At 51.5% G+C, this 13,804-nt stretch overlaps 2 protein-coding genes across 2 annotated transcripts in view; both read right to left on the bottom strand.

The window, feature by feature from the left end:
* LOC109386591 (uncharacterized) overlaps positions 1-1,128 on the bottom strand; it is a 9,437-nt gene extending 8,309 nt beyond the window's left edge. The window contains exon 1 of the mRNA XM_019649920.1: positions 1-1,128. This exon is cut by the window's left edge and continues 1 nt beyond it. The gene's annotated coding sequence lies outside the window, so the exon portion shown is untranslated.
* Positions 1,129-2,535: 1,407 nt separating this feature from the next.
* Positions 2,536-13,804, bottom strand: part of GGA2 (golgi associated, gamma adaptin ear containing, ARF binding protein 2) — a 40,690-nt gene continuing 29,421 nt past the window's right edge. The window contains exons 8-16 of the mRNA XM_019649812.1: positions 13,042-13,138; positions 10,613-10,738; positions 9,827-9,946; positions 9,513-9,541; positions 9,024-9,166; positions 7,123-7,280; positions 4,937-5,106; positions 4,011-4,121; positions 2,536-3,578 (exon numbers count right to left, since the gene is read on the bottom strand). Of these exons, the coding sequence (XP_019505357.1) occupies positions 3,468-3,578; positions 4,011-4,121; positions 4,937-5,106; positions 7,123-7,280; positions 9,024-9,166; positions 9,513-9,541; positions 9,827-9,946; positions 10,613-10,738; positions 13,042-13,138 (1,065 nt within the window). The 3' untranslated portion in view covers positions 2,536-3,467. The remainder of the gene's footprint in view (positions 3,579-4,010; positions 4,122-4,936; positions 5,107-7,122; positions 7,281-9,023; positions 9,167-9,512; positions 9,542-9,826; positions 9,947-10,612; positions 10,739-13,041; positions 13,139-13,804) is intronic.

Below are 13,804 nucleotides of genomic sequence, written 5' to 3'. Positions count from 1 at the left end.
GCCTGTTGAGCGCTTAAATCTGTGTTTAGTCTAAGCCCGTACAGGTAATAGTTCTCCCCAATGTTTTAAGATGGGCTGCGGCACCTTTATTGAGTAATACATTTGCGGGACATGAAAGTATACAATTCAATTTAGTAACTGGAGCATTGTGGGAAATCCACAAGAAATTCCCATCAGCCCAAAAAGTTCCTTCCTGCCCATTTGCACTTAATCTCTGCTTCAGCCAGTCCTAGGAAACCACTAACCGCTCTATAAATTCACCTTTCTGGGCATTTCAGATACATGGAATGCTACACCACGTAGGCCTTTGCATCTCCGTTCACTGAGCGTGTTTTTGCGGTCCGCCCGTGTTGAACCATGTATCAGTGGTTTGTTCCTTTATGTCGCTGAACAGTGGTGTTCCATTGTGTGGATACGACTCATTTTACCCAACCACCTGATGGGCACGTATGCCATTTCTAGTTTAAGGATATTATTGGGTTGTTGAAAAGTCACGACGTATTTTTTGGCTTTCGTTGCAAAAATGAGTCATGACTTTTCTGACAACCCAATATGAATAATGCTGCTACAAATTGCATGGCTTTGTGGACACCTTTTCATTCCTTTTGGGTAGATTCCTAGGAGCAGAATTGCCAAATTGTAAGGAACTTGACGTATTAAGTACCTATACACCATTTTGTTACCACCAGCAATGTCTGATGGTTCCACTCGCTGCAGCCTCACCAATACTTGGTATGCAGTGCATATCATTGTCACTTAACTTGCACTTCCCTAATAACCAATGATACTGACCAACTTTTCATGTATTAGCCACGCATCTTTTTTGGTGAAATTTAAATCGTCTGCTTTTCAAATGGGGCTGCTTGTTTTAATAGTATTGAGCTGTCAGAATTCTTTACATACTCTGTAATTCCTTTATTAAAGATATGGTTTGCAAATATTTTCTTCCAGTTTGCAGCTGGTCCTTTCATTTTCTTAGTTTTTTGAGGTGCACAAGTTTTTCATTTTGATAAAAAGTCCATGATCATTTTCTCTTTAATGGATCATACTTTTGTTGAATGTAAATCTTTACCTAACTCGAGATCATGAATTATTTCTCCTAAATTTTCTTCTAGAAGTTTTCACTCTTACATTTAGGTCTGTGATCCAGTTTGAGTTCATTTTTTTGTGTGTATGGTGTGAAGTAAAGGTCTAAGTTCATTGTGTGTGTGTGTGTGTGTGTGTGTGTGTGTGTGTGTGTGTGCACGCACGCACACACATACTAATATAACCATCCCAGGGGCACTTGTTGAAAAGCTTTTCCTTTCGCCACTGAATTGCCTTTAGACCTTTTGTCAAAAATCAAGTGAAAAAAAAAAAGGGTTTCTGGACTCTTAATTCTGTTATCTATATGCCTATTCAAATAAGAGAATGTGGGTTCCATTCTAAGCATCTGCAGTGCTGCAACAGTGGACCCTCCAGATAAAGATATCCACTGCCGGCCTGAAACACAGACCTGATGTCAGCCTGGAGGCAGAAGCTTGAGATGGAGGTCTAGGACGCACCTAGGGGTGAACTGCCCTGCTGTGCTCAGGAAATTCCTAAGGACTAAGCCCTGAGGACACAGCACCAGGGAGAGCAGAGGAAGGGTCCAGAGGAGGGTGCTGGAAGAGTGCAGGACAGGAAGACCACTGATCCAGGCACATCCCCACCAGAGCGGAGGGGCCAGCAGGCAGGGACCCTGTCACCGCTGCATCCGCCATGCGACAGCAGCTGGTCAAATGTTGAGTGGTCACTGAACATGACAATGAGGCACAGAGAGCATAACCAAGGCCACATTCAAGACCCCTGCCCTCGAACCCCCCTATCAGGGCCCCACACCCAGGAGACACGAATTCACCTCTGAGCAGTGGGAGAAAAGCCTATCGTGTGTGAATCTCATGCGGCCACTTAACGATGGAAGTTCTTCACAGGTGGCACTGTTCCCCCTAAAGACTAAGAAACAGCGAGAACATACACATCTGAACATAAAAGTGACATCAGATTAAAACCAATCTTCTGGGCCTTACGCCAAAGGAAGAAATCACCCCATCATGTTTCATGAGTTTACACATTTGCTTAAAAATTTGCACACGTGGGTTATCTTTGCAGCTTCCACCCCGGTTAATGTTGGGGGATTTCCAACTATATGCAGAAGCTGAAAGACCAGACCGACGGGCCGGATTTTGTGGCCAGGAGCCCCACAGAGCCTTGCAGTGTGAGACCAAATCCTCCCTCAGGCCATCTCAGCCTTCCTCAAACCAACCAGGACTGTAAAACATACACCTAGTGCCCAGCACATAGTAGGTGCTCAGTATTGATTATAAACCTGAATTTCCCTTCACACCGTGAGTGTAACAAAACCCCCATCTCTTCTCCAGCCTGGTCAGAGCCTCAGGGCCTGTCAGTTCACTGAAGCAGTCGGGGTTCCCTTCCTCCAGACGCTGTTCCCTTAAGTCCACCATCTCTACAGCAACGGGCTTTGCATCTTCCACTTACTCAAAACTCCACAAGGTGTATTTGCTACACAGGTATTTATTGAATGACTTTCAATATTCCGTCACCACTGAAATCACTGCTAAGCTCTTTTCACATCTATATGCTCACAGTTTTCCTCATGGATTGTGAAGGCAACAGACCAGGGGGAGCCTGCCAGCTACGATTTACAGTGACTGGTACTGTGTCACCATCAAAGGGCTCTAAGTTAATGCTTGTGGACAAAGGATGAGGGTCCTGAGTGAGAGCCCAGACAGGCTGCCCAACCCATGGAACCCGAGGCCCTAGGAAGGCTGGGGACCTGCCTTCCCTGCCCTGGAGGTCCCTCTATGGCTGACGCTTAGGCACAGTGGTGAGGAACATGACTGGCCACCCGAGTGTGGTCCTCGGGTCTAGTGGCGGCCCCTCGCCTGGAGAAGGCACAGTGCAGCAGCAAGCATCCCACCTAGGTCTTCCCAAGCACAAGCAAGCAGCACTCTCTAGTGGAAACAGAGCTGAGGTCTTCCTGGAAGGGAGTGCCCCGGAAGCCACTCGGCCCCAAGACCAACCAGGCCCCTTCTAAGGTCCCTGAGAACAGCAGCCTGGGAGCACCCAAGACTTTCAAAGGCTGACAAGGCACAGAGTGGATGATTGAAAAGATAACAACACACAAAAATAAACACAACACCTTTGGCTTAGAAAACCCCAACCCTGGGCAGGGAGATCAGTGTCCCCCACATGCAGAAACAGACGTGACTGGAGCAGATGGTGCTCAGAAAGGCTCAGCACTTTCCACTGTGCACACCCCAAACTGCTCCACACACACCCACACACGGTGTCTACAGGAAGTCAGAGGTTGGCATGCAGAGCAGACGTCAGCAGCTCCAAGCACTCTGCACAAGGTCACCATGGTCGGTCCCATGGAGGCGGCAGTCACACGGCCCGACCTTGACTGGCGGGTGTGTCTTGGAAAGTTAGGCTGCACCCAGGACCGCCAGGTCAGGAAAATCTTTCACTTCTCCTACTTCGCTGAAAGGCTGTCCGCCCTGGTTGAATGTCAGCTTGTACCGTAGCCGGATGGGCTCCTGGGCAAAGACAGGAGATGGCACGTTAGTAGGAGCGATGAAGACCAGCCCAAGTCAAGGTTCCCACCCAGTAGTCCCCAAGGAGCCCAGGCGAGGGCATCCCAGGCACGACAGCACAGCTGGGCACACATCCTAGGAACCTCCCACAACTGTGCATTCCTGCTCAGAGGTGGCGAGGAATGGACGACCTCACCCTTTCAGAGGCATTGGGGAGTTTCTGTCACTCCCTTGGTTCCCAGCCATGACAGTCCAGTCGCAGATCTTCTTTCAAAAAGCCCCAGGGGGAAACAGACCCTAGCAGGGGAACAGGCCACCAGCACTCCCAACCACTGGAGATGTCCGCGCAAGGCCTCAGCCCACCCCTGTCCAGCGACCATGCGGCCCCCGGAGCTGGGCCCACTTCCCTGCTGTCTGTCAAACACGGGAACATGCCTTGTGTGGGTTGTCGAGCAGCAGCACCTGCGAGATCACAGCTGGAGGCACCAAAGGGTTGAACGCAGGAAGCTTGGAGCTGGACGCCGGCTGCAGCTTCACTCGCATTGACTGTCGGGGCGTAACACACACAGTCATTCCTGGTCCACGCCAGTTCCCATGAGGACAGCAGGGGGCACGTGAGCCTGACCACCACCCCGAGTGCCCACAGGGACCTGAAAGGCCTCCCTTCCACAGACCTGCGGCAGCAGAAAGAGCGAGGGCACGCCGGGCACTGAATCCTAACTCTGCCTCTTACCAGCTCTGTGATTTTGGGCACAGCGTTAACCTTTCTGAGTCCTAGGCTTAGGAGAGCAGTACAAGCCCCACACGAGCACCGTGAGGCTTAGCGAACACGAGCCTTTATTTCCATCTGCCTTGAATCCCTCCTTCAGGACAGGCCCCTTCCCGATCCCTGGGGTTCTGCTGTGGCCATTATCAGGGGGCTCTACTTTCCCTGGAAAGGGCTGGACCCGATATCCAGACTGTCCAGAGCACCGAACACCGTGCTGGTCCCAGTCCGCCAATGACAGCACAGTGCCAACCCCCTTTCATGGGCAATCAGCCCACATGCCTGGTACGGGTGCCGGCTTCTTTAGAGAGAAGGGACTACAGACCCTGTGACGTGAAGCTGCTGGCAGCCATGCTCCTGCTTTGTGGGGTCCACCAGGAGCAGGCTCCAACAAGAAAAGCAAAGTCAGGAGGTGGGAAGAGAGGTTCTTAAGGGATCAGCTAAGAATCCACCTGGATCCAGCCAGACTGGAAGCCAGCCACTCAGGAATCCCAGTTAAATGAGCCGATCCTCTCTTACACTACTGAGCGAAGATGCCGACCCTTCCACCTAATGGGTAAGGTCCCAGCAAAGCACCCGGTACTTGGCAACTCACCTTTGGCACGGCCACCTGGAAGGAGATGTTCCAGACGGGCTGGGTAGCCGTGCTCATCAAGGTCAGCAGGAGCACGTGCACCTCGGGGTGCCCGGGGGCCCCCGTCTCGGAGAAGTGCAGCAGGATCCTGAAGCCCTTCCGGTCATACACGACAATGGGAGGCAGGCTGCCTGGCAGAGAAGGACCAACCGGAAGGGTAGCTGAACGTCGCTGCAGTCCCCACTGTACCGTCCCCAGCACGCCCACCACTGCTGCTGGCCCCGCTCCGAGCCGCCCGTGCACCTGACCCTCGGTGCTGCAGCGCAGGCCCAGCCTCGTCCCTCCTGCGGACGTTGTGACCTCCAAGCTGACCTCTCCCACCACCCAATCGTCTATAGGCACATCACCCGTTCCTTTGTTTAAACCAGACTTTTCAAAAGGGAGACAGAATTACAATTAAATAATACCTGAAAACTATGGAAAATACGGGGCATCAAAAAATTAAATAAAAACACCCTTAATTCCACCCAGAAATAAAGACTGTTAACATTTGGGCCTGTTCCCTTCTAGTCTCTTTTGTGTAAGTACACACATACCCCTCCTATAATTAACTTCACAAAACTGTAAAACAGTATAGCTCTTCAAATTAATAGGTTTACTGGCAGCCTAATGGAAATCCTAAAGGGATTGTGGAAAAAAACCCCATGAGACTATTAAAAAAGAAGGCAGTAGGACTACTTGCATTAACAAATACTCAGATGAGAACAAAACCACCCAGTCAAGCAAAGTGGTACAAAATTGAGCGTGTAGAAGAGATCCGAATGAGCTGTGACATTTTAAAAAACATGTATTTCAAAATCAGTGGCTGGTTCAACAACTGGCAGACAACTGGCTATCGATCTGGAAAAACATTTTCACAAATCCTTATCTTATGCCAAACGTCACTTATCAAAACGCACATTATGAAAATACAGCTAAATAATGAAACTGCCGAAGATTCGAAAGACTGACACCCATGAGTTACGGGGCTAAGAAAACCTTTCTGGAAGGGAACTTGATAATGTAGATCAAACATTTGTAAGTGTCTACACCCAGCAGTTAAGTTTTTAAAAATGGGTATCCAGGGATGTTCACTGTAGCACTTTTTAACAGCAAACAACAAAACAAATTATCCTTCAGAAAGGAACTGAATGAGTGACAACAATTCTTTAGTAGTATAACGTATGAATTAAAAAAATAAATCAAGTTTCTGAAGAACATAAGGGCATGAAAAAAAGCTATGGCTTATAACAGTACTTAAAGCAGGAGAAAGCAGCCTGCATGTACCATGGTGCTAGCTAATTTAAAAACATATGCACATATGTACAGGGATAAGCAAGTACATTAAGACATTAACAGAACTTCCATTTCTGGATGGTAATGGGACAGGAAATTTTAATTTCCTGCTCTATTCTATCTTTTCTAAAACTTCTGCATTGAACATGTATATTTTTGCTTTTAATTGGTTTTGTAGTAATTTCAGATTTATCAAGTTACAAAACTAACACAGGAGACCACCCCCTCTCTACATACCCTTCGCCCAATTTCCTCCAATGCTAACGTTTTATGTCATCACAGTACAATTATCACAACCAGGCAATGGATATTGAACATGGATCATTGTTAAGTCAAAAATGAACCAAGTAAGTGTGCCAAGGCCTCTCCACTCGCTGCCTGGTTCCAGGGCCCTTTGAACGAGGCCTCACGCCAGCCTCGGTGCGGCCCTGAGCCCTGGGTCTGAAGTGCGGTCACTGCTGCTCACACGCCAGTGCAGCGGCCTCCGCTCTCCTTCCATCTGTAAGGGGCTGGTGTCTACGTCCCTGCTCTGATGGGGACCCCCAGACGAAGAGGGTCAGCAGCCAAAGCCTTCCCTCCCTGTAACCCCACCTCTTCTGAGTCACTACAGACCACACTCAATGTTCCCTTCCTGAATTCCCACGAATTCCACTCAGCCTCCATGAAGCCGTGCCTCCCGATTGCCTTCAGTATTGGCCCCAAGGCAGAGAAACATTAAGAAAAATCATCAGCTAAGAGACCGGAAGCCACTGCCCCCCGGCAAAACCTCTACCACTCATCACCCCCAGTTTAAGAGCCACCCCTCTGAATCCAGGGTGGATAGAGCTGGGCATCTACTACAAAGAAAGGGACAAAATGGTGAAACTACTTACTGGGCTTGACAGACTCCAAAGGGACAAACACTTGAGCTAGAGGTGCATTCTGGGAAGACGAGGACGAAGTCAACGAGCCAGCCTCCCAGGACCAGCCTGGGGATGACTTAGTACCTGGTGGTACTTCCTCAGGGATACTTTTCTGTGGAATATAATTCCTGCAAAGAAATAAATATATCAAGACTGGCAAAAATAGTAGAGAATTCCAGGAATCTGTGATTAGGCTTTGTGAATAAGATAAGGGAAAAAAGAAATGCGTGTGTCTTAAGAGTTATACTTGTATGACTTTACACAAGTATTCTGACTTATTTTTTTTTTGTTTAAGATTTTATTGGGGAATTGGGGGAGGGAACAGATAAGTTGCTATCCTTTTGTTCTTCAGTCTAGTTGTGGAGGACGTGGCTTCACTGGCCCATGTTGGTATTATCATTGTGCTCTTGCCGGATGAGGCAGATTGGTCGCCGGCTACTGGACGGCCGCTCATGCTGGCTGCTGGCCACACAGCTTACAGCAGCCCACTGCAGCAGGGGCTGCAGCCTACACTGTCGCCAGCTCCAGGTTGAGCTGCTGTTCAGCATCTTAGCTGGAGAGGGCAGTGTCACCGGCCCTCATGTGGGATCCGAACCGGGGCCCTGCTGCTCAGAGCTGGCGTCCCAAGCCGGCTCTTAACGTGCCACTCGGCTGGCCCCAAGTATTCTGACTTATGCCTCAGTGTTCTCCTCTATAAAATGGGAATAATCTAATATCTACCTCACACGGCTGTCATAAGAATGAAATGGGAAAATGTCCGAAAAGCACTTAGTGGTGTGTGGACCTTCAGGACGCAGGCACCTGGGCAATAAATGAGCTACTAATTATTAGGTTCTCTTCCCATATGTGACCACTAGAGGGACATAAGCCAGGAAGGCGGTTAACACCAATTACACTGACCACCTCATTCATACTTCATGATTTTGCCCATTTGGAATACAAATTGAAAGCATTTTTAGAAAACTCAAGTCCAGACAGAAGTAACTCACCAGAACTGGAATGATGGCTGCCCTCCATCCCCCATCCCCCCGAGCGGTTAGGAAAAGTGAACTGGAAAGAAACGCCCCGTGGGTGGGACAGAGTGACCTCCACTGCCACCAAGCCCTGTGGTCTCGCCAGGGACACGGGCTCCCACAGGCTGTGTGGGAGAGGCAAACGGCTCCCACCTTTCCAGAGGGAACAGGACAGGATCCTGGAAACTGTTTATGTTCACACCTGGGAGCACGCCCACCTCTCGGAGCCTGCACTGTAAAAATGCTCCCCAAACGCCTCCAGAGTAGAAGCTACGGAAACATCCACATGAGGGAAATGATTACATATACGGGTAGTACGTGTGTATGTGAATTATTATAGAACTGTTAAGAGAGAATGAGGTAAATTTATATAGACTGATATGAAGTGTGCCAAAGATATTAAGTGATATTAAAAACCACATTGTAGTAGTTTGTAAATTATGACCCCCATTTGTGCAAAAGTAAGCACAGTAACATGTTACTACATGGACAGAAAAAAAGTGAAGGAATATTATTGTCTTTAGAGGGTGATGTGGGACCTTCTAAGTTAACTACTTCTCTAGTGATGAAATTTTGCTTAATTTCAAATTACATCGTAATCAGGAAAACACAAAAACCCAACCTATAAACACCAAAACCATCATCTGCTGCTGCCAGTCCTTAAGCAAACCCGTCTGCAGAGGCCCTGGCCAAAGCATGCACCTTCCTGGCTCAGGATGGGAAGAAACGAGGGGAGGCACCTAAGAAGCCCCTCCACGGGGAGGGGTCTCTGGCCGGCTTCCAGGGACCCCCAGGCCCCAGTGCACTGAGAGGAGCTGCACACGGAAGCCCTCTCCCTGTCCCCTGCCCATGACTCACAGAGAGCCCGAAGGTGGCTGTGGGGACAGGAGGTCCAGCAGGCTCTGTTCTGCTGATGGGCTCTGCCCGCCTCCAGCTGGCGGGGTGCCGGTGGTGGGGCTGGCGGGGTTCGGCTTCTCCTCACAGCAACTCTGACTGGCAGCCTGTCAAACCAGGAATGGGTAAAATAAGGCAAGGTATGCATGACCATGAGCCATGCCGACACCACAGCTGGCTCTGCTGACCCCACCAAAGCCACTGAGCAGACCTTCAGGACGCAGGCACCTGGGCACCACTGAAGAGGGCAGGGAGGGGCAAAACGGGGCTCCCTCTGGGGCTTCGTGCCAGACGGAGCTGAGGAAGGAAGAGGCTTTGGCCTCCACTCCACACGCGCCCCAGGCTGTGCTGTAGCCTCTACTGACCCCCCCAACCCAGGGGGCACTGCCCTCCTGGGGTGCTTCCAGGGACCTCCCCCCACCCCCGCTCCTCCCCTCCCAAGAGCTGCCTTACCTTGTTGGTAGCTGGACCATCACTGAGTCCTGTAAGGACAGAAGAGCGAGAGGCACACCAGTCACTCAACCTGATGGGAGCTGGCGCTCGCCACCATGCCCACCTTTCTAGAACACTGAGGAAGCCTGATGAAGCAAGTCGCCCGAGGTCATTCAGTCACTGAGGGCAAGTCTGGGACTAAATGCAGAGGACCTGTCTGAACTTCCCGTATACCCGAGTCCCTCTAGAAACAGGCGTCTTCTCCCCAAGGGGAGGCGGCTTGCCCTCTCCCTGAGCAGGGCCTTCTGGCTGGCTCCCCACACACCCACCCTCACCTAGGGCTGCCAGGTCCTGGTGAAGCAGAGATGGTGTCCCAGTCCCAGCCTGCTTAGACCCACCGTCCGCCTCCAAGTCAATCAGGCAGTTCCTCGTGCAGCCTGCTGGGTTCTGAAAAACTAGAGGGCAGTTAGGAAGGTAAGTCCATCGGAACGAGGGCAAGGCCCACTCAAAGCTGTCAGCTCCCTCAGGCCTCCTCCCAATCAAGACATCCCATTGGCTCACGCACCACACCCCCCAGAACCTTCGGCCTCAGCTGGCACCTGGAACGAGGGTGCCCTCCCATCCCAGCAACCAGGGTCCTCTGCTGGTCCAGTCACCCTGGACAGCGGCAGGCTAGCTTCTCCAGCTCAGAGCCCTTTGGAGGCTTCTGACTGCAGCCCGGAGAGCGTGAAAAACACACAGACCCCCAAGCCCAGCTCCAAGCCGTCTTGATTCAGCAGGTCCAGGCGGGGACCCGAGAATCTGCATTTTAACCAGTATTCCAGGTGATTCTGACGTGGCTAGCCTGGCAAGAAGGAAGCACTGAAGGGCGTGTGTTTGGTCTCCAGCGACAAGAGGCAAGTAAACTTGGGGGCACTGTGGCCACCTGCTCCTGTTACAGCCAAGACTGGGGTCCTGCCTGGAGGTCAGCTCAGGATGCTGATAAACCCAGCTCTCTCAGGAAAGGGAAGAGGGCAAGTTCTCTCATTTCTACACCACACCCAGAATATTCTGAGGATCCCTTCTTTTCTGGGATTTGCAGGCTGCCCCAGGCAGAGGGCAGGGACTGGCTCTGCACGTACCTTTGCAGACAGGCGCGCCTCCCACGGCGCTGGGCGCCGTGTTCCCAGCGCTGACGCGGCCCTCCATCACCTGCTTGTACAGCCGGACGCCCTGCGTGAGGAAGTCACTCGCCTGCAGGATCTCCGCTGAGGGGGGAAAAGCGGGGCCCTGGTTCGGCTGCCAGCCACCTTAGCCTTTTTGGGGCTGTTCCGCAGAGCAGCTGTCACCTGCAGAGCAGCTGTCACCCGGCCCTGCCAGGCTGGGTGGATCCACGCCCCCGCCCCCAAATCACACGGTCAGGCCCCAGCAGAACTAGTCAGTCTCTGAACCCCAATACTTTCAGTTCTCAGGGCGCAGCAGGAACCAAATGTTTTCACCTCCTATGTCTGTACTGCCCAACATGATGGATCGACACTTGAAATGTGGCTCCTTCAACCGAGGACCTACTACTGTAATTCATCTAACTGCGCCCTGAATTTCAAAATCTCCATGAGCACTTCATGCTCCGGTTTACCTGCAAAATAAAAAAATCTCTCCCAGGGGAGTCAGCCAGAAGAGAGGCAGGGGCCACGGGTCAGGGGCCAGGAGGGTCCTTCCCACGGGGGACCAACCATGACCAGTTCCTGCCAATTTTTTAATTGGGGAGTTGGGGGAGGGGAACGGCCAAGTTTTTCTACAATCTTCGTTGTGGAGGGCGCCAGTCGCCATCTGGCTGCCCGTCGGCAGCTCATGGCCTCTAAGCTCAAGGTGCCGTGTTCAGTCTTAGTTGCGGGTGGGTGTAGCCACCATCCCATGCGGGAGTCAAACCAGCAGCCTTGTTATTAAAAGCGCACACTCTATCCACTGAGCCATCTGGGTGGCAGCTCAGCTCAAGGTGCTGAGTTCAGTCTTAGTTGCGGGTAGGCATAGCCCACCATTGAACAGGAAATCTTTTTGTTACACCAGCTGAGCTATCCTGCCACCTGTTGGCAGCTCAGTGACAGCTCAGCTCAGGCGCAGCATCACTGGCCCATGTGGGAATCAAACTGGCAGCCCTGCTGCCCAGAGCTCACACTTCCAAGCCAACTCTTAACCAACTGAGCCACTCAGCCAACCTATTTTTTAACTGGATGGAGATTGCAAACCAACAACATGGGGTTAACTTCACCTCGCAAGTGTTTTATTTGGTATGTCAAATTGCTTAAAACTTCAAATTTGATTACCTCTGACTTCACTGAAATCAGAGAAAAAAGGTTATGAGTTTCAACAATAATTACAGCACAAAAACAACAGAAGCAGATGCCAGGGCCTTTTGAACACTTCCCTGTCCCCACCCCAACTGAACCCAAATCTGACCCGGCCCCAATCCAGTGCATGAGAAATGCCAGGAGGAGAGATGAATGTCATGGGGATGTCGGCCAAGGGGCTCAGTTGGTTAAGAGCTCGTGCAACAGTTTGAGCTCTGAGCAACAGCAGCTCGATTCCCGGCCCGAGGTGAGCAGCCGCTGAGCTGCCAACAGGTGGCAGGATGGCTCAGCTAAAAAAAAAAGGAAAACAGAACAGGAAGCCCTATAGGTCAAAGGCCAAGTTCTTCATGACAGAAATAAGGAGAGATGAAGCGCAGAGGGCCGCCCACGAAAAGACGTAAGCTCGCTCTCTCTCTCTCTCTCTCTCTCTCTCTCTCTCTCTCTCTCTCTCTCTCTCTATATATATATATATATATATATAGCGACCTAATAGCCAGTTACATGTCAATGCACTGTGGCTTTTCTTTTTGAGTCTGATTTAGAACAATCTGTTAAAGAAATAACAAGAGAAGGTCAGTAAGAGATGGCTGGAGAGAGAAATGCCCAGTTCCCTGATCAGGGATGGTTTCATTCCTTTCGAATGTTCAGCACTTGCTTCAAAATGCACATGGAACAAGGTCTAAAGACTGGCCACGAGCTGCTCGCTGTTCACAGGAGAAGAGCACACAGGCCTTATTCCACTGTCTCCCCTTCTCACGGGCTTGGAGATTTGCCGTAACCAGTTCAGTGTTTTGCTGCCCACGTGCAGGTATTACAATTCTCCACTGCCCCTTCCAGCCCTCATCAGCCTGCCTCCTGAGGTCACCTACCGCCCCCAAAGGCACACACTCAGGTTGGGGGGACCTCTGCGGTGACCACTGGCAGCTGCCTCCAGCCTGTGTGGGACGGTCACCCTGTCTTCGGGCCTTCCACGGGACCTTCTCTTTCTTCAGCTCCCTCACACCGAACCTACATGGTCGAGTCCACCCCCCCTTTCTATGCTTTCACGTCTGCTGACATATTGTTCACACCTAGATCCTTTTGGAAATCAGTTCTAAGTCACCCGGCAATGACCTTCCTTCCCAGGCCAGTCACCAGGGCACCTGACGCCCATGCCATCTTGTCCCTGGCAACACAAGGGGACAACAGGTGCCTGTGTTCGTGCCGAGAGACAAGTTCCTTACCAAGTGCATCGTCGTCGCCATCAGTGTCACTCGCCAGCCGAAAGAGTGTGGGCCGCAGCCTCTCACAGCGCTCGTACACGACCTGGAAACGGGGCTGCTGTCAGCACACGCGCCAGAACCGCGGCGAGGCCCAGGGGGCCTCCAGAGCGCCCGAGTCGGCCCCAAAGCCATGACTGCAGTTTGAAGGAATGCAGCAGCTACAGGTTCAGAAACAGTTTGGGCTACAACTGTACAGCTTTTTAAAAACAATAAACAGTGACGAGGCCTTTGTTCAGAGAAGCAGCCACCATCTCTGTATAGCACGCACTTCCAGCTTCAGCAACAGGATGACCCCAGGGAAGCGTGTGGCAACCCCCTGCCCACTGCTGTCTGAGGCCAGCATCCCCCTCACACACCCCAAGGATGCCCAGAGCGGTTCTCCCAGAGCTGAACCCCATGCTCCCCCAACATCTGGGAAAGCTCATCCCCATCTTCCACGTGCTGTTGGGGGACAAACAGCCCCTGCACAGCTCCGGCTGCTTCCCTCAAGGGAGCTCCATTACTAACTCATTTAACACTCGGGCCCCCTGCCCAGGGCTGCTGAAATGACACAGTCTCCCACTCTGCTCTTCCTGGAAGGCCACATCCAGCTCTGCTCCCACCTCCGTCACTATCCAGTGGGGGGAACGGTGATGCCAGCGGCGTCTCAGGTGGATGGCAAGCCCCGATTCTTGGGTTCAGCATCAGAAGGCCACTTTTCCCAGCTTTACCCATTATGAAGGTG

The sequence above is a fragment of the Hipposideros armiger genome, unplaced genomic scaffold (assembly GCF_001890085.2).
Source record: "Hipposideros armiger isolate ML-2016 unplaced genomic scaffold, ASM189008v1 scaffold_135, whole genome shotgun sequence".
Classification (NCBI taxonomy): Eukaryota; Metazoa; Chordata; class Mammalia; order Chiroptera; family Hipposideridae; genus Hipposideros; species Hipposideros armiger.
Note: the sequence above shows the minus strand (reverse complement) of the source record. Positions and strands in the feature narration are given on the sequence as shown.